The 20,375-nt window shown below is 40.0% G+C and overlaps 1 protein-coding gene across 5 annotated transcripts in view; it reads left to right on the forward strand.

Annotated features, from left to right (window-relative positions):
• Positions 1 to 20,375, forward strand: part of WDFY3 (WD repeat and FYVE domain containing 3) — an 840,855-nt gene that overhangs the window by 792,750 nt on the left and 27,730 nt on the right. For all 5 annotated transcript variants that reach the window (XM_053703393.1, XM_053703396.1, XM_053703395.1 and 2 more), the window contains 3 exons: positions 2,286 to 2,444; positions 3,188 to 3,367; positions 10,315 to 10,497. In XM_053703393.1, coding sequence (XP_053559368.1) covers positions 2,286 to 2,444; positions 3,188 to 3,367; positions 10,315 to 10,497 — 522 coding nt within the window. The remainder of the gene's footprint in view (positions 1 to 2,285; positions 2,445 to 3,187; positions 3,368 to 10,314; positions 10,498 to 20,375) is intronic.

The raw sequence follows: 20,375 nt of genomic DNA on the forward strand, positions 1-20,375 counted from the left end.
GGCTAAATTACTTTTAAGTATTAACAACTGTTATAGTGGGCACCATGAGTAATGCGCAATTATTGAGGCATAAATTCTATTATAAACATAGGCAAGCAAGTTAAAAAGCGACAGACAGGAGAGACACAGCTGCTCCTGCTGGACCCCTCATGGATGACTTTCTATTGGCTTATCTAGAACCATAGCATGCCCCCTTTTGCATCCATGTTTTTTAAATAAATGTTTAATGCATACTTTATATACAAGCTTTTCCCTCCCCCTCCCCATGCAAGATGTTCTACACTCTTGCTCTTCTTAAAGTGATTACAGTGCTCAGTTCTCCATGTGCCTTCCCTCATACTTGGATAAGATTTGCACAACTGCTTAAAGTTCCATGTTCTCCTCCTGCTCCGCTTCCCATTCTCTTTAGTAGTTTGCATGCTATTACTGCACATGATGCACGTTTGTAGTTGGGTTTTTGTTAGTTTTTTTATGCTTGTCTTGTGCAGCAGAGCATTTTCCTATCCCCTATGTTTGTAAACAGTGCTTCTCAACCGTGGATCTAATCCGGTACCGAGACTCTAGCTGCATTACATTCTGGCAGCTGCAGCACAGGAGCAGAATATTATCCAATGCTTTGAGGCACATTTCAGTAAATCCATCACATACAATAAGTTACCAAATGTATTTTTACTTTGGTTGCTATTTTATACAAATGGAAAACATTTAATACAAGAAGAGGTGATACGTGTCTGTTATTGTAATATGTGTCCAACTATTTCTTCTTTAGGATCAAGCTATGACATGGTTATGTTTCATCTGGGACCTGTTTTCAGTTCAACAGGACCGTTTTAAATATAAAAATAAACAGCTGAACCCAAACACTCCCTGTGCTTTATGCAAATTTATGTTGCCACTGACAGGTGAAGCATTGCTCCCTTTTTGGTGCTTATGTAGTCTGTACCAATACTACTCCTACCCACTTTCCTTTTTTGGTGCTGCTCCTCACGCTACAGAAATGTAAATATGCCTCCTTAGGGTCCACAGGGTCTCACTCATTCTTAGGACACAGTGATAAGTAGTGTGTTTTCCTGCATACCTTTATAGCTTACTCCCCTCTACCCTCTTCAGGATCAAACCATCAAGACTATAAGTCTACAGATGGGACCAATGGGGTGATTCTTCTATCCCGTTTTACCATTTGTATGTGATCAGGTTCCGATTCTGCTCTTGTGTTCAGCTCTAGTTCTCTTTTCTTCTTCCTCTTCTCTCTTCAGTTAGCTCAATGTTGAAACTTTAGGAAGATGGGTGGGAGGAGTTTCCTGTTAAATAGTTTGATAGATTGACAGCTTAATCCAATTGTCCCAGATCACCTCCTACTTCTTGTGGTCAGAACTCAAAGATTTACAAAATAACAAAAAAAAATACAAATAGCCCATCCAAATTTTTAATTGGCTTTATTTACCTTTACCAACTTCCCACCAAATCCTACCCCATATTGTGCCATGTTTCCTACAGTCTGCATTTATTTTTCTAAGAAGAAAAACTTTTTAGTGTGTGTTTTTAATTGAAAAGTGACAAGCATAGTACTTTAATCCAGTTAATCAATCATCACTAGTATTAGATTTCTGGCTAAATAAACTAGACAGGTAGTGATTTTGAGGTGCTTCAAAGTACATATTTTCCCTCAGTGGAAATGCAAAGCACAGACGCTAATTAGACCATAGTATATCTTCTCATTATAGAGTAAACAGCAGTGGACCAAACTATGATGCTGGTAATTAACAGCAAAATAGTATGTAATCCACACAAATATCCAGTATAAGTAGCAAGTGCCCTTGTCAACTTCTATCCTCAAGAGCTGAAGTACTGTCAGACAAATTATAACAAATAAGTAAATCTGGGGACCATAAGATACTTTGCTAAACTCTGCTATCTTCTTGGAGTATTGAAGGCAGACAGTATTAATTAAAGTAAAGCAGTTAGCGAAATAACTCTGTAAAATGTACTATTTATTAAAGTCTATTAAGATACAATTACAAAGACTCAAAAGAGCTGGTATATTACCACCCGCTGACGCGTTTTGCACAGATGCTGGTAAGCCAGCAGTGATTTAAAGCACACTCCTTGATGCATTTTGTAATGTTTTCTTTTTTTTACCCAAACCAAAGTATCATTTAAGCACTTCCCAGACTAAATAAACATATTCTTTAAAAAGCAACTATTTAAAAATGAAGTATTTATCAGTTTATCAAGTTGCAATGGAAGAAGTCTAGTAATCAAAAATTAAAATGTTTATTTGGCAGGCGGTTGTTGTGTACGAGTGCCTATCTGAATGGGGACAGATTTTGTGTGCTATTTGCCCAAACCCTAAAATGGTGATAACAGGAGGGACAAGCACGGTGATCTGTGTGTGGGAAATGGGAACTTCAAAAGAAAAAGCCAAAACCCTCACTCTGAAGCAGGTAAGAAAATAAGTGTTTGTCCCCATAAACAGAAACTCTAGGGATATATTAAAAGCTTGGTTGAATCAGCATAAGTCCATATTCATGTGTATATAAATTGTACACAAGATGTGTCTGAAGTACAATTAAGCTGGGATAAGTATATTGGTCAGCTTCAGCATTATACTGTGCACTGCTTTAGTCAGGTGTCATGTGACTCTGCCCCCTACTGTGCATGAGTGCATTCTGCTGAAGCTATGGACTGGATAGCACCTTCCATATATGGAAATGCCCAGGGAAGAGCTTGCTGCAAACAAAACTATGCTTGAATTAAAGGGGTTAATGGGGTTAAAACAGAAACCGTTTTGCAGGTAAGCTTTGGCTGCATTGTATATTTTGAAACGTATGTTAGTTCATACTGTTTTATGTCCCTTTCAGGACTGGTTTTGTGCTCTATTCATTTATACAGTCTATCCTGACTCTACAGATACTATACATTATTAGATGATGAAGAAAGGTATACGACACAGCACAGAGAGTTAGACTTAATGGCATTAGAAAATGTTGAGGTGGTGCTTATTTTTAATATTGTATAGATTTAATGAGAATTTTCCAAATTTAACTAGATTACAAGCTTTATAATGATTAAACAATGGGTGTAAGATTGTAGTTTAGTACATCCAAAATTATACTGAAACTTTATAAGTTAATACTTGTTCAGATAACTCATTACCGTTGTTAATATTTCTAACCATTGCTTGCAGGCTCTGATTGGACACACTGATACGGTGACGTGCTTGACTGCGTCATTAGCCTATCACATAGTTGTGAGTGGATCTCGGGACCGCACATGCATCATCTGGGATTTGAACAAGCTTGCATTTGTAACACAGCTACGTGGTCACAGAGCTCCAGTATCTGCCCTCTGTATAAATGAACTAACTGTAAGATCATTACTGTTGGATATAGAAAATAAATTGTTTTTTGATTTTTTTTGCAACATATAGATGTAACGTTCTCTTATGTACTCTGTTACTACTGAAAACTAGCTATGAAAGAGCTGAGATTAGTAGAATCTGTTTACATTTTTAATTAAAGGGACATAATACTCATATGCTAAATCACTTGAAACTGATGCAGTATAACTGTAAAAAGCTGACAGGATCTCTATGTAAAAAGGAAGATATTTTACCTCACAATTTTCTCAGCTCAGCAGAGTTTGTTCTGTTTAAAAAATTATACTCGGCTCTTGCTCAGCTGCATGTAAAAAAAAAAATGAAGAAGAAATGAACAGCAGCCAATTAGCATCAGCAGTGCTGAGGTCATGAACTCTTTCACTGTGATCTCATGAGATTTGACTTAACTCTCATGAGATTTCATTGTAAACTTCCTTACACTGAATAGGGAAATAAGATGAGTGTGCACGTAAGCTCACTCCCTTAGCTGTCCTAGGACAGACATACTGATTTGTTCTTAGAAGTCCTTTACAATGGGTTGTGGCTACTGACAAACTTTTGAGGTAAAATATCTTTCTTTCTCTTGTTAAGTGTATCCAGTCCACGGATCATCCATTACTTATGGGATATTAACTCCTCCCCAACAGGAAGTGCAAGAGGATTCACCCAGCAGAGCTGCTATATAGCTCCTCCCCTAACTGCCATTACCAGTCATGCTCTTGCACCCAACGAATAGATAGGATGTGTGAGAGGACTGTGGTGATTATACTTAGTTTCATACCTTCAATCAAAAGTTTGTTATTTTATAATAGCACCGGAGTGTGTTATTCCTTCTCTGGTAGAATTTGAAGAAGAATCTACCTGAGTTTTTCTATGATTTTAGCCGGAGTAGTTAAGATCATATTGCTGTTTCTCGGCCATCTGAGGAGAGGTAAACTTCAGATCAGGGGACAGCGGGCAGATTAATCTGCAAAGAGGTATGTAGCAGCTTATTATTTTCTGACAATGGAATTGATGAGAAAATTCTGCCATACCGATATAATGTAAACTCAGCCTTAAATGCAGTAGCAGCAACTGGTATCAGGCTGTCATGTATGTATATTTTACACTTCAGTATTCTGGGGAATGGCACTTCACTGGAATTATACTGTATGCATAAAACTTTAGCCTAATTTGCAGGGACTAGCAACAGGCTTTTTAATAACACTCAATTTATTAATGTTAAACGTTTTTTGCTGGCATGTAAAATCGTTTAATTTTCTGAGGTACTGGGTGAAAAAATGTTTTGGGCAATATTTTTTTCCACTTGGCAGTCGTTTTATTTAATTTATGACAGTTTACTGATCTCTCTCACTGTTATGTGTGAGGGGGAGGGACCTTTTTTGGTGCTTTTGCTACGCATCAAAAAATTCAGTCAGAAGTTTATTGTCTTCCCTGCATGATCCGGTTCATCTCTACAGAACTCAGAGGGTCTTCAAAACTTGTTTTGAGGGAGGTAATCACTCACAGCAGAGCTGTGAGATTGTAGTTGACTGTGATAAAAAAAAACAAAAAAAACGTTTATTTCTGTATTTTTTTTTTTTTTTCTGCTATCAGGGTTAGTTATCCTTTGCTAATGGGAGCAATCCTTTGCTAAAATTGTGTTTTTTACAAAGATTTGATGCTATAACTTTTCAGTTTATTAATTTTCAACTGTCATAACTTTTTCTGTGCTTCTTATAGGCACAGTACGTTTTCATATTATAGTAAATTACTTGAAAAGTATTTCCAATTTGCTAGTTTATTTGCTAGTGTGTTAAACATGTCTGATTCAGAGGAAGATATCTGTGCTATATGTGCTAAAGCCAAAGTGGAGCCCAATAGAAATTTATGTACTAACTGTATTGATGCTACTTTAAATAAAAGTCAATCTGTACAAATTGAACATATTTCACCAAACAACGAGGGGAGAGTTATGCCGACTAACTCGCCTCACGTGTCAGTACCTGCATCTCCCGCTCGGGAGGTGCGTGATATTGTAGCGCCGAGTACATCTGGGCGGCCATTACAAATCACATTACAGGATATGGCTACTGTTATGACTGAAGTTTTGGCTAAATTACCAGAACTAAGAGGTAAGCGTGATCACTTTGGGGTGAGAACAGAGTGCGCTGATAATATTAGGGCCATGTCAGACACTGCGTCACAATTTGCAGAACATGAGGACGGAGAGCTTCATTCTGCGGGTGACGGTTCTGATCCAAACAAACTGGATTCAGATATTTCAAATTTTAAATTTAAGCTGGAAAACCTCCGTGTATTACTAGGGGAGGTGTTAGCGGCTCTGAATGATTGTAACACAGTTGCAATACCAGAGAAAATGTGTAGGTTGGATAAATATTTTGCGGTACCGGCGACTACTGACGTTTTTCCTATACCTAAGAGACTTACTGAAATTGTTACTAAGGAGTGGGATAGACTCGGTGTGCCGTTCTCACCCCCTCCGATATTTAGAAAGATGTTTCCAATAGACGCCACCACACGGGACTTATGGCAAACGGTCCCTAAGGTGGAGGGAGCAGTTTCTACTTTAGCTAAGCGTACCACTATCCCGGTGGAGGATAGCTGTGCCTTTTCAGATCCAATGGATAAAAAGTTAGAGGGTTACCTTAAGAAAATGTTTGTTCAACAAGGTTTTATATTGCAACCTCTTGCATGCATTGCGCCTGTCACGGCTGCAGCAGCATTTTGGTTTGAGTCTCTGGAAGAGACACTTGAATCAGCTCCATTAGATGAGATTACACACAAGCTTAAAGCCCTTAAGTTAGCTAACTCATTTATTTCAGATGCCGTAGTACATTTAACTAAACTTACGGCTAAGAATTCCGGATTCGCCATTCAGGCACGCAGAGCACTGTGGCTAAAATCCTGGTCAGCTGACGTTACTTCTAAATCTAAATTGCTTAATATACCTTTCAAAGGGCAGACCTTATTCGGGCCCGGGTTGAAAGAAATTATCGCTGACATTACAGGAGGTAAAGGCCATGCCCTGCCTCAAGACAGAGCCAAACCTAAGGCTAGACAGTCTAATTTTCGTTCCTTTCGTAATTTCAAAGCAGGAGCAGCATCAACTTCCTCTGCACCAAAACAGGAAGGAGCTGTTGCTCGCTACAGACAAGGCTGGAGACCTAACCAGTCCTGGAACAAGGGCAAGCAGGCCAGGAAACCTGCTGCTGCCCCTAAGACAGCATGAATCGAGGGCCCCCGATCCGGGAACGGATCTAGTGGGGGGCAGACTTTCTCTCTTCGCCCAGGCTTGGGCAAGAGATGTCCAGGATCCCTGGGCGTTAGAGATCATATCTCAGGGATACCTTCTAGACTTCAAATTCTCTCCCCCAAGAGGGAGATTTCATCTGTCAAGGTTGTCAACAAACCAAATAAAGAAAGAGGCGTTTCTACGCTGCGTACAAGATCTTTTATTAATGGGAGTGATCCATCCGGTTCCGCGGTCGGAACAAGGACAAGGGTTTTACTCAAATCTGTTTGTGGTTCCCAAAAAAGAGGGAACTTTCAGGCCAATCTTGGATTTAAAGATCCTAAACAAATTCCTAAGAGTTCCATCGTTCAAAATGGAAACTATTCGGACAATTTTACCCATGATCCAAAAGGGTCAGTACATGACCACAGTGGATTTAAAGGATGCTTACCTTCACATACCGATTCACAAAGATCATTACCGGTATCTAAGGTTTGCCTTTCTAGACAGGCATTACCAGTTTGTAGCTCTTCCATTCGGATTGGCTACGGCTCCGAGAATCTTCACAAAGGTTCTGTGTGCTCTTCTGGCGGTACTAAGACCGCGAGGAATTGCGGTAGCTCCGTACCTAGACGACATTCTGATAGAAGCTTCATGTTTTCAAACTGCCAAGTCTCATACAGAGTTAGTACTGGCATTTCTAAGGTCGCATGGATGGAAGGTGAACGAAAAGAAGAGTTCTCTCTTTCCACTCACAAGAGTTCCCTTCTTGGGGACTCTTATAGATTCTGTAGAAATGAAGATTTACCTGACAGAAGACAGGTTAACAAAGCTTCAAAATGCATGCCGTGTCCTTCATTCCATTCAACACCCGTCAGTAGCTCAATGCATGGAGGTGATCGGCTTAATGGTAGCAGCAATGGACATAGTACCCTTTGCACGTCTACATCTCAGACCGCTGCAATTGTGCATGCTAAGTCAGTGGAATGGGGATTACTCAGACTTGTCCCCTACTCTGAATCTGGATCAAGAGACCAGAAATTCTCTTCTATGGTGGCTTTCTCGGCCACATCTGTCCAGGGGGATGCCATTCAGCAGGCCGGACTGGACAATTGTAACAACAGACGCCGGCCTACTAGGTTGGGGCGCTGTCTGGAATTCTCTGAAGGCTCAGGGACAATGGAATCAGGAGGAGAGTCTCCTACCAATAAACATTCTGGAATTGAGAGCAGTTCTCAATGCCCTTCTGGCTTGGCCCCAGTTAACAACTCGGGGGTTCATCAGGTTTCAGTCGGACAACATCACGACTGTAGCTTACATCAACCATCAGGGAGGGACAAGAAGCTCCCTAGCAATGATGGAAGTATCAAAGATAATTCGCTGGGCAGAGTCTCACTCTTGCCACCTGTCAGCAATCCACATCCCGGGAGTGGAGAACTGGGAGGCGGATTTCTTAAGTCGTCAGACTTTTCATCCGGGGGAGTGGGAACTTCATCCGGAGGTCTTTGCCCAAATACTTCGACGTTGGGGCAAACCAGAGATAGATCTCATGGCGTCTCGACAGAACGCCAAGCTTCCTCGTTACGGGTCCAGATCCAGGGATCCGGGAGCGGTTCTGATAGATGCTTTGACAGCACCTTGGACCTTCGGGATGGCTTATGTGTTTCCACCCTTCCCGATGCTTCCTCGATTGATTGCCAGAATCAAACAGGAGAGAGCATCAGTGATTCTAATAACGCCTGCATGGCCACGCAGGACTTGGTATGCAGATCTAGTGGACATGTCATCCTGTCCACCTTGGTCGCTACCTCTGAAACAGGACCTTCTGATCCAGGGTCCCTTCAAACATCAAAATCTAATTTCTCTGAAGCTGACTGCTTGGAAATTGAACGCTTGATTTTATCAAAACGTGGTTTTTCTGAGTCAGTTATTGATACCTTAATACAGTTTAGGAAGCCTGTTACCAGAAAGATTTACCATAAGATATGGCGCAAATACTTATATTGGTGCGAATCCAAGAGTTACTCATGGAGTAAGGTTAGGATTCCGAGGATATTGTCTTTTCTACAAGAAGGTTTAGAAAAGGGTTTATCCGCTAGTTCCTTAAAGGGACAGATTTCAGCTCTGTCCATTCTTTTACACAAACGTCTGTCAGAAGTTCCGGACGTTCAAGCTTTTTGTCAGGCTTTAGCTAGGATCAAGCCTGTGTTTAAAACTGTTGCTCCACCATGGAGTTTGAACTTAGTTCTTAATGTTTTACAGGGGGTTCCGTTTGAACCCCTTCATTCCATTGATATCAAGTTGTTATCTTGGAAAGTTCTGTTTTTAATGGCGATTTCCTCGGCTCGAAGAGTCTCTGAGTTATCTGCCTTACATTGTGATTCTCCTTATCTGATTTTTCATTCAGACAAGTTAGTTCTGCGTACTAAACCTGGGTTCCTACCTAAGGTGGTCACTAACAGGAATATCAATCAAGAGATTGTGGTTACATCTTTGTGTCCTAATCCTTCTTCGAAAAAGGAACGTCTGCTACACAATCTAGATGTAGTCCGTGCCCTGAAATTTTATCTACAGGCAACTAAGGATTTTCGACAAACGTCTTCCCTGTTTGTCGTTTATTCTGGTCAGAGGAGAGGTCAAAAAGCTTCGGCTACCTCTCTCTCCTTTTGGCTTCGTAGCATAATACGGTTAGCCTATGAGACTGCTGGACAGCAGCCTCCTGAAAGAATTACAGCACATTCTACTAGAGCTGTGGCTTCCACTTGGGCCTTTAAGAATGAGGCTTCTGTTGAACAGATTTGCAAGGCTGCAACTTGGTCTTCTCTTCATACTTTTTCCAAATTTTACAAATTTGACACTTTTGCTTCTTCGGAGGCTGTTTTTGGGAGAAAGGTTCTTCAGGCAGTGGTTCCTTCCGTATAAAGAGCCTGCCTGTCCCTCCCGTCATCCGTGTACTTTAGCTTTGGTATTGGTATCCCATAAGTAATGGATGATCCGTGGACTGGATACACTTAACAAGAGAAAACATAATTTATGCTTACCTGATAAATTTATTTCTCTTGTAGTGTATCCAGTCCACGGCCCGCCCTGTCACTTTAAGGCAGGTAATTTTTCCATTAAACTACAGTCACCACTGTACCCTATGGTTTTCCTTTCTCTGCATGTTTTCGGTCGAATGACAGTGATAATGGCAGTTAGGGGAGGAGCTATATAGCAGCTCTGCTGGGTGAATCCTCTTGCACTTCCTGTTGGGGAGGAGTTAATATCCCATAAGTAATGGATGATCCGTGGACTGGATACACTACAAGAGAAATAAATTTATCAGGTAAGCATAAATTATGTTTTTTTACATAGAGCTGTTCAGGTGATATTTTCTAGTCAGCTTTTTACAGCTATACTGCATCACTTTCAAGTGTTTAAACATTTGGGTATTATGGACCTTTAATACTACAATAAAATGGATTATTCATACCCAGGTTTTCATACCGATAAGCTGGTAAGGACAAATACCACTGCACCATTGGTGGTCAAAGATACGCACAAGCCTGATACGAAAAAGTTGTTTTGATTAGTACAGGAGCATCCATTAAATAAATATATTTGAAAAATATTTAATCAACAGCCCAATAATAAAATGCTCTAACACATTGTTTTACTTATTATTGCAATAATGTCACTTTTCTTTTTCTTCATTTGACAGGGAGACATAGTGTCTTGTGCGGGTACGTACATCCACGTGTGGAGCATTAACGGCAATCCCATAGTCAGCGTGAATACGTTCACTGGAAGAAGCCAGCAGATTTTATGTTGCTGCTTGTCTGAAATGAATGAATGGGACACGCAGAACGTTTTTGTCACTGGTCATTCAGATGGGGTAGTTCGTGTAAGTTATTGCTCAATTCTAATTGAATATTTGTACATAAGATAACAAGGTGAAAAAAATAGTGTGATGCAAAATAAGTGAGCTGTAGTTTTTGTGAGTTAAAGGGACAGTATCACCACTTTTCATATAACTGCATTTAATAAACACTACTATAAATTTAGTGTACAATGTCCCTTTAATTGCATAAAAGGTGGAGAAGCTGCATGACATTGATTTGGAGCTTGTTTGACTCAAAAATTTTCTTAAAGGGACATGACCATTTTTTTTTATTTCTTGATTCAGACAGGAAATAATTTTTTTAACAACACTCCAATCTACTTCTATTATTTCATTTGATTCATTCTCCAGTTACCCTTTTTGGAAGACATACCAATGCACATGGGTAAGCCAATCACACATGACAGCTATGTGCAGCCACCAATCAGCAGCTACTGAGCCTATTTAGATATGCTTTTCAACAAAGGTTATCAAGATAATGAAGACAATTACCTAATAGAAGTACATTGGAAAGTTGTTTAAAATTGCTTGCTCTTTCTAAATCATGAAAGAAAAAATTTGGATTTCATGTCCCTTTAAATGGATTGGATAGATCGTGAAATTTTAAACAGCTTTCAAATATACTTCTATTAAGTAATTTGCTTCATTATCTTGATATCCTTTGTTGAAAAACATATCTAAATAGGCTCAGTAGCTGCTGATTGATGGTTGCACATAGACGTCCTTTTCCATCTAAAGGGGAGGAGAGTCCAAGCCTTCATTCATTACTTTTGGGAATAAAGAACCTGGCCACCAGGAGGAGACAAAGACACCCCAGCCAAAGGCTTTAATTCCTCCCCCACTCCCTTCATCCCCCAGTCATTCTTTGCCTTTCGTCACAGGAGGATAGCAGAGAAGTGCCGAAGATTCGGAGTAGTCTCTTATGGAGGGTAGTACTCTTTGGAATGGGACTGGAGTTTTAAGTAGTCCTGTCAGCCTCTCAGTGAGAGCCTGGATGAAAGTTAGAGTCCGGAGATGCAGGGAGAGTCGTTCTGCGAAACCATCCCGACTCATATTAACAGCTCCACAAGCAATCAGCGTTGACGAGTTTCGCTGCCTGCTTTCTGCACTCAAGTCCATGTCAGGAGAGATGCTTCTACCTGTTACACTTGAAGGGTCGTGTTCCTGTTCTACGGCATTGATTCTGGTAAGATAGTTTCATTTTTTATACACAATGATAACACAGAAGACAGGGTCACAGTGTGGCGCCTTTTATCTTATGGAATCAAGGGTTAATATTCCTAGTAAGGGGATTATTGAACGGGGGGGGGGGTTTATACATAATATTGTGTTATTGCTGCGTTTTGTGCGAGATGTGGTCTGGCAATGGTGGAACTTCAGGTTGACTTCCGGGAGAATTTGCGCGGACGGTTTTGGCGCGTTTTCTCCTTAATTCAGTGACCGGGTGTGTCGGTCTCCACTTCCTCTGTTGATCAGCGGCATAGGAGACTAAGCAGTTTCTGTAGTCCGGGTCATAGGAGGTGGTGAATGCCCCGGCCATTGGAGGATATAAAGGTGCCTGTTTATTCAGCTAGTCTAGTCCATAATAAAAGCGCAATCTAGGAAGACTCTGACGCGTTAGAGGGTACTCCCTCTTTAACAAAGTCTCATTCCTGTGTTTATTGTGAGGGGGTTCTTGTAGATCAGCCTGCTCAACTATGTTCCACATGCCTTGATAAAGTTGCGACATCTGAAACTAAAGGGATGTCTAGTACTACTGAGCCGTCCACCTCTGAGGGTTCTCCGTCCCATGAGGTGCGTTCCCTGCTTTCATCTCTGAGTGCACATGCAGCGCCCCAGGGTCCAACAATTACTCGTACGGGAGAGATTCGTTGGCCGTCAGATTTTGCAGATCAACTGCAAATGGTGGTATCGAAAGTGATCCATGCCTTACCACGTTCTGCTAAGCGCAAGCGTAGGGCGTATCATGTTGGCCCGGCCCAAGGATTGTCTATGCCTATGAAAATATCAGAGGCGTTATACGATGACGAGGCCCTCTCCGACTCTTTGTAGGAGGCTCCTGGGTCGAAGTCCGTGTCATCTCATCCTCCGGCGGCAGAGGAGCCTGACTTTAGGTTTAGGATGGAGAATTTGCGATTTTTGCTGAAGCATGTGCTTGCTACTCTGGAGGTTCCGGAACCGAAGCTTCTGGAGCAACCTTTGATTCATAAGCTTGATAAGGTATACGAGGACAGGCTGGTGCCTCAGACCTTTCCGGTTCCTGTTAAGATGGCTAATATTATTAAGAATGAATGGGAGCGATTAGGTTCTTCCTTTTCCCCTTATTCTTCCTTTAAGAAACTGTTCCCCGTTCCGGACTCTCAGCCCGAGCTGTGGGGGACTGTCCCTAAGATGGATGGTGCTATCTCTACACTCTCGAAGCGGACGACTATTCCTCTCAAGGATAGTTCGTAATTTAAAGAGCCCATGGATAAAAAGTTGGAAAGCATATTGGTGTGATATGGTCGAGAAGAAGATACATGAATGTCGCCAATTCTTTCATTTGTGACACCAATATGCTCTCAGTGATCCACATTCCAGGTGTGGACAACTGGGAAGCGGACTTTCTCAGCAAGCAATCCTTCCATCCGGGGAAATGGTCTCTTCACCCCGAAGTGTTTGCAGAGATTTGTCTCAGATGGGAACACCGGAGAGAGATCTCATGGCGTCCAAACTCAATTGCAAGCTACCCCGATACAGGTCGAGGTCGAGGGATCCCCAGGCAGAGCTGATAGATGCCTTAGTAGTGCCTTGGGGATTCAGCCTAGCTTACATTTTTCCACCGTTACCACTTCTACCTCGTGTAGTGGCACACATCAAGCAGGAACGAGCTTCGGCCATCCTGATTGCTCCATCGTGGCCGCGGAGGACGTGGTTTGCGGATCTGGTGGGGATGTCATCCTCTCCGCCATGGAGGTTACCCTGTTGCAGGGATCTGCTGGAACAGGGCCCCTTTCAACATCAAAATCTTGTTTCTCTGAGGCTGACTGCGTGGAGATTGAACGTTTAGTCTTAGCCAGGAGAGGTTTTCTGAAAGTGTGATTGACACTCTAGTTCAGGCAAGGAAGCCAGTCACTCGTCGCATCTACCATAAGGTGTGGAGGACTTACTTGTCCTGGTGTAAGAAGCACGGATATCCTTGGCACAGGGTGAAGGTATCCAGGATTCTGTCTTTTCTCCAAGAAGGTTTGGAGAAAGGTCTTGCCGCCAGTTCCATTAAAAGATTAGAAGTGAAAGAGAGAGCGCCTAATGGTGTGATATCGTTTAAGACCAGATAGATATGATTACTATACACATCCGCCAAATGGATACTCACAAAAGAGTTGGCACTCACAAGTAGTGCATACAGGCAGGCTGACCTTTGTACAGCAGTCAGTACGCTGAATCTGTTAGATTAGTGTAGTAGATCTGTTGTAATAGAAGAGGGAGAGAGCGCCTAATAGTGCAATATCGTCTGTACCAAAAGCGACACACAGAAACAAGGGGGGCAATCAGGTGGATACTCACAAAAAAGTTGGCACTAGCAAGTAGTGCATTCGGGCAGGCTGACCTTTAGACAGCAGTCAGTACGCTGAACTACTAGGATTTGTATCCCTCTGGCCAGTAGTATGATAGTTTGCAGATTTCTGTAGATCTTGCTTGTCTTTGGCACCCAAATTTTCTGCACGATAAACGTCTGTGGCACAGTGGTTCTGTGTTAACCAATGATCCTAGGAAAAAAATGGAAGTACTCCAAAAAATACACCTGAAGCTGTGTGGTGGCTCAGAGTGTATATGGATCAATTTTCAGTCCATTGAATTCATAATATAAAAACAAACTGAACAAAGGAGAAGTCAGCGAACAAATGCTAGGTGATTTATATTATAAAAGTATTTATTAAAAGCTAAATACAACGCGTTTCTCGGCCGTAATGCTCACTGGCCGTTTCCTCAGGTAAGTATACAAGGTATAGCGGGAAAAAGATATTTAAAAAGACAAAGTGGTCATGATTGGTTGAAGTATCAACCAATAAAACACCATGCATTTGTTATATGTTAGAAACATTGTTACGCTGACAACTAGAAATAACATTTGTTGTTTACAAATATAGAAAACAACTGAATTTTAACATATTAAAAACAAAGAACTTTTGTTGCAATTTAAAATCATTTGGTAAAAAAACAAGGATGTGAAAGAAATTATATGCTGCACTACGTGAATATATTTATAAGGTACAATGTACTCTGCGATTGTTCCGATAGCGATAGAAATTGATCTACGAACAAATACATATGTGTGATCAATGTATTATGTGCTTAGGCTTTTGCACGGATTATGTAAAAATAGTATTATGATATCAGTGCTGACACGATATCCGTGCTAACACAAAAAATCGCTTTCAACCTCTGGCTTCTGTAACAGAAGACAATGTATTCATGGAACACATACCTAGAAACAACAATACATCTGCTTCATCTCCTTTTTTAGACCATGCCCTCCATCAACGCAGAGCCATAATAGAGGAGCCAAACCCAAGAAAAAGACCTCTACATTTAGACCAAGAGGCACAAGAGGCAGAGGCATTACCGCCAAGAAAGAAAAATCCAACAAATTAGATAAGGGTATCTTTAATCTGTCCTCATACACTTTGTCTATAGAAGAAAAAAGAATTCTGCACAAAGGTCTTTCTTTTTGTCCACCCAATCCCCACAATATTTTCAATCTCTTTGTAGACTTAAATAGATTTACCAGGAAACTGTCATTACAAAAATATTTTGCTCAAAAGAATTTAAAAAAACAAAATCTCTTAGAAGACAATACCATCTGTATTCTCACTGATGACATGGAAATAGACAAAAGGGGTTTTTCAACCCAAGGTTCCATTAATCTCCTTACCAACCAATTATTTGAAAGTGTGATACAAACTGAGGTCAAAATGAAATCATCTTTCTCCCCTCCAGTAGGATGTAGCCAATATGTAGAGATCTATCATAGTTGATGACTTTGAGAAAATATCCTCAAAATTTTCAAAAAGAAACTTTTACAAAACACAAGGTGAGAGAAAAGCAGTCTCCTCCCTGGCCGGCAACCCCGATATCATCATACGGGATGCCGACAAGGGAGGAGGAATAGTAATCCAGGATCTGAGTGACTATCTTTTAGAGGCCAGAAGGATACTCGATGACACCAATTACTACAGAATTCTAAAAGTAGACCCTACATCCATTTTCTTAAAAGAATATAATAAATTGATTGAAAAAGGCTCCAATCTTAACATCCTAAATAAAGATGAAAGAAAGTTCTTAACAGTAAACAACCCTAGTGTGGCACATTACTACCATCTGCCAAAAATCCACAAAGACCTCAAACATCCTCCGGGGCGACCAATCATTGCCGGGATAGATAATTTAACATACAATCTATCTTATTATATTGATCTTTTTTTACAGAAATATGTGGTTGGCCTTAGGTCTTACATTAAGGACAGTACGGATTTATTGAATAAAATTAAAGAATTTAAAAACAATGACGATCTAATATGGATTACCTGTGACGTTAGCTCTCTCTATTCAAACATACCCCATGAGTTAGGTCTACAGACAATTTTCAAAACACTAAATGGAGATGATTATATGCCCCTTTTCCAAAAAGAATACATTGTTGAATGCATTAAATTTATTTTACAACACAATTATTTTATGTTTCAGGATATGTTTTACCTACAGATCAAGGGTACGGCCATGGGCACCAGATTCGCCCCGAGCTTTGCCAATATTTTCATGGGCATTTTTGAAGATATCTATATCTATAACTCTTCTGCCGGGGAGAGTCTGGTGTTCTATGGCCGCTATATTGACGATTTGATTTTTTTGTGGAGAGGTGACCTTTCCTCAGCAACAGTTTTTGCTACTTCTCTTAATGATAATGAATTTGGATTGGCTTTCACTGCTGATATTAATAAACAAACCATAGATTTTTTAGATCTTACATTGAGTTGGGACCACTCAGGAAATCTGTGTTCAAAAACATTTTTCAAAAAAGTAGACAGCAATAGCTATTTAAATTATAATAGCAATCACTACAAAAGTTGGCTGTCTAATATTCCGTTCAGCCAATTTGAGAGGATTAGACGCAACTGTTCATCTTTGGAATCTTTTGATTCCCAGAGCAATATTATCTATCAAAGATTCCTAGACAAAGGATACCCCAATGATCTTCTGATCTCATGTAGAGAAAAAGCTAGACTTTTAGACAGAGATATTTTACTCAATAAAAAAAGAACAAATAAAGAGAAAGAGAAAAACATTTTTTCTTCAAGTCCATTATTCATCACCCAATATAACAACAACTACAAACAAATTAGACAGATATTAAATAAACATTGGCCAATTATACTTAAAGATCCCATTCTTAAGAATCTTGTAGGTAACTATCCTAAAATTACATACACCAGAGCCCCCACTTTGAGGAGCAAGCTAGCTCCCAGTAAAAAAGTTAAACATATAATTTCCAAAAAAACATCCACCACAAAAACTACTTTTCTAAGTCACATAGGTGTTTACAAATGTGGAAAGAGAGGTTGCAACACCTGTAAATACATACAATCTGGCAAAAAAAAATTCTCTTCAACGACCACTGGGGAAAGTTTTCCCATAAAGAAATTTCTTAATTGTAACTCTAGCTTTATAGTCTATGTACTGGAGTGTGTTTGTGGGGTACAATATGTGGGTCGCACCTCAAGAAAGGCCAGAACAGGATGGGGAGAACATTTACGTAACTGTAAAAATTGTAAAAAGAAAAAAGTCATACACAGCATACCTGAACATTGCCTATATAAACATCAAGGCAACCCTGAAATTTACAAATTTTATCCTATAGACTATATACCCCCTTCAACAGATTACAACAGACTAACTAAATTAAGGCAATGTGAAACTTTTTGGATCCATAAACTTAATACCTTATGGCCAGCAGGCTTGAATTCAAATATCGATCTGGCAGCTTTCAATTGACAAGTTTATTATTATTATAATTTGTTCACAATTTCTGATGATTTTGCAATTTTTTTTGTTTTTTGGTTAGGTAAACTATTATGTCTGTTGTTTGTAGACATAACTATAGCTTCTATCAGCTACTTGTTCCATATGGCAAGACTCTCACCACAATTAGATATTACATGCACATATCATTAGTATTATTATTATTATTGTGTCAGCACAGATGCTATAATGCCATAACAATACAGTTCGCTTAAAAACTCTATATATTATACATCATATATTAGTACACTCGATATATCAAACTTACCATATGATTCTGACATTTATGACCAATCTATTATCCTTATGGTCGGAAGAATTGCCAGCGTCTTTTTGAACATTTATATTTACATATTAAAAAATGTAAATGGTTATATAATACCATCTTGAATACATTCAAACAGTGTTACGAAATAATTCTCTCTTTTTTTGTGTTAGCACGGATATCGTGTCAGCACTGATATCATAATACTATTTTTACATAATCCGTGCAAAAGCCTAAGCACATAATACATTGATCACACATATGTATTTGTTCGTAGATCAATTTATATCGCTATCGGAACAATCGCAGAGTACATTGTACCTTATAAATATATTCACGTAGTGCAGCATATAATTTCTTTAACATCCTTGTTTTTTTACCAAATGATTTTAAATTGCAACAAAAGTTCTTTGTTTTTAATATGTTAAAATTCAGTTGTTTTCTATATTTGTAAACAACAAATGTTATTTCTAGTTGTCAGCGTAACAATGTTTCTAACATATAACAAATGCATGGTGTTTTATTGGTTGATACTTCAACCAATCATGACCACTTTGTCTTTTTAAATATCTTTTTCCCGCTATACCTTGTATACTTACCTGAGGAAACGGCCAGTGAGCATTACGACTGAGAAACGCGTTGTATTTAGCTTTTAATAAATACTTTTATAATATAAATCACCTAGCATTTGTTCGCTGACTTCTCCTTTGTTCAGTTTGTTTTTATATTATGAATTCAATGGACTGAAAATTGATCCATATACACTCTGAGCCACCACACAGCTTCAGGTGTATTTTTTGGAGTACTTCCATTTTTTTCCTAGGATCATTGGTTAACACAGAACCACTGTGCCACAGTCGTTTATCGTGCAGAAAATTTGGGTGCCAAAGACAAGCAAGATCTACAGAAATCTGCAAACTATCATACTACTGGCCAGAGGGATACAAATCCTAGTAGTTCAGCGTACTGACTGCTGTCTAAAGGTCAGCCTGCCCAAATGCAGTACTTGCTAGTGCCAACTTTTTTGTGAGTATCCACCTGATTGCCCCCCTTGTTTCTGTGTGTCGCTTTTGGTACAGACGATATTGCACTATTAGGCGCTCTCTCCCTCTTCTATTACAACAGATCTACTACACTAATCTGACAGATTCAGCGTACTGACTGCTGTACAAAGGTCAGCCTGCCTGTATGCACTACTTGTGAGTGCCAACTCTTTTGTGAGTATCCATTTGGCGGATGTGTATAGTAATCATATCTATCTGGTCTTAAACGATATCACACCATTAGGCGCTCTCTCTTTCACTTCTAATATTACAGATTATCCGACTTACCACCGGCTTGGAGTGAAGCTGCCTGACACATTTGCTGATTGTAACAGCGACTCTACTCAACGTTTATTTATTTGTTTTGTCTGGACTTTTTTGTGTAGCTTGATATTAATATTAATACAAATATAGATTTGTACTTTCCAAGTGGCGTATGAAAATACCACTCCTTGAGTTCAATTTTTGTCACGACACTTAAAACACTCCTTAAACTAAGGATACGATTTCTTTCCAACACTTATCATCTTTCTTATACAACACTCATACTATACCATGAACACTATTTGAACACTTAGCTATTCCAGCACTCACAATCACTACACACAGTGATAACCCCCCCTCTCCCTTTTTTGTGAACCTAATATTATATTTGCGCACCCTATTGTATGTTGTTTTAGCATATCTTTTCTCTCCCATTAAAAGATTACAAATTTCGGCATTATCAGTCTTGTTGCACAGGAAACTCGCTGAGCTTTTTGACATTTAATCTTTTGTTCAGGCTCTGTCTAGAATCAGGTCTGTCTTTAGGCAGTCTGCTCCTCCATGGAGCTTAAACTTGGTCCTTAAGGTATTGCAGAGGGTTCCGTTTGAGCCTATGCATTTTATTGACATTAAGATTCTGTCTTGAAAGGTTCTCTTCCTGTTGGCTATTGCATCGGCATGCAGAGTATCTGAGCTGGCTGCCTTGCAATTCGAGCCTCCTTATCTGGTTTTTCATGCGGATAAGGCTTTTCTTCGCACCGGTTTGGGGTTTCTTCCCAAGGTGGTGTCGAACCGTAACATCAGTCAGGAAATAAGTGTTCCTTCTTTGTTTCCTAACCCTTCTTCTTCCAAGGAGAGGTTACTTCATAATCTGGATGTGGTTCGTGCCTTGAAGTTCTTTCTTCAGGCTACGAAGGATTTCAGACAGTCTACATCTCTTTTTGCAGTGTATTCCGGGAAGTGCAAGGGGCAGAGGGCCTCTTCTACTTCTTTGTCCTTTTGGTTGAGGAGCTTGATTTGCTTAGCCTATGAGATAGTGGGACATACGCCTCCTCAGAGGATCACGGCTCATTCAACTAGAGCTGTGGCTTCGTCTTGGGCCTTCAAGAATGAGGCCTTTATGGAGCAGATTTTTAAGGTGGCTACCTGGTCCTCCTTACAACGTTTTTGCTTCTGTGGAAGCTGTTTTTGGGAGAGAGGTTTTACAGGCTGTGGTGCCCTCAGATTAGGGTCCGCTTTTTTACCCTCCC

The sequence above is a fragment of the Bombina bombina genome, chromosome 2 (genome assembly GCF_027579735.1).
Source record: "Bombina bombina isolate aBomBom1 chromosome 2, aBomBom1.pri, whole genome shotgun sequence".
In the NCBI taxonomy this organism is placed as follows: Eukaryota; Metazoa; Chordata; class Amphibia; order Anura; family Bombinatoridae; genus Bombina; species Bombina bombina.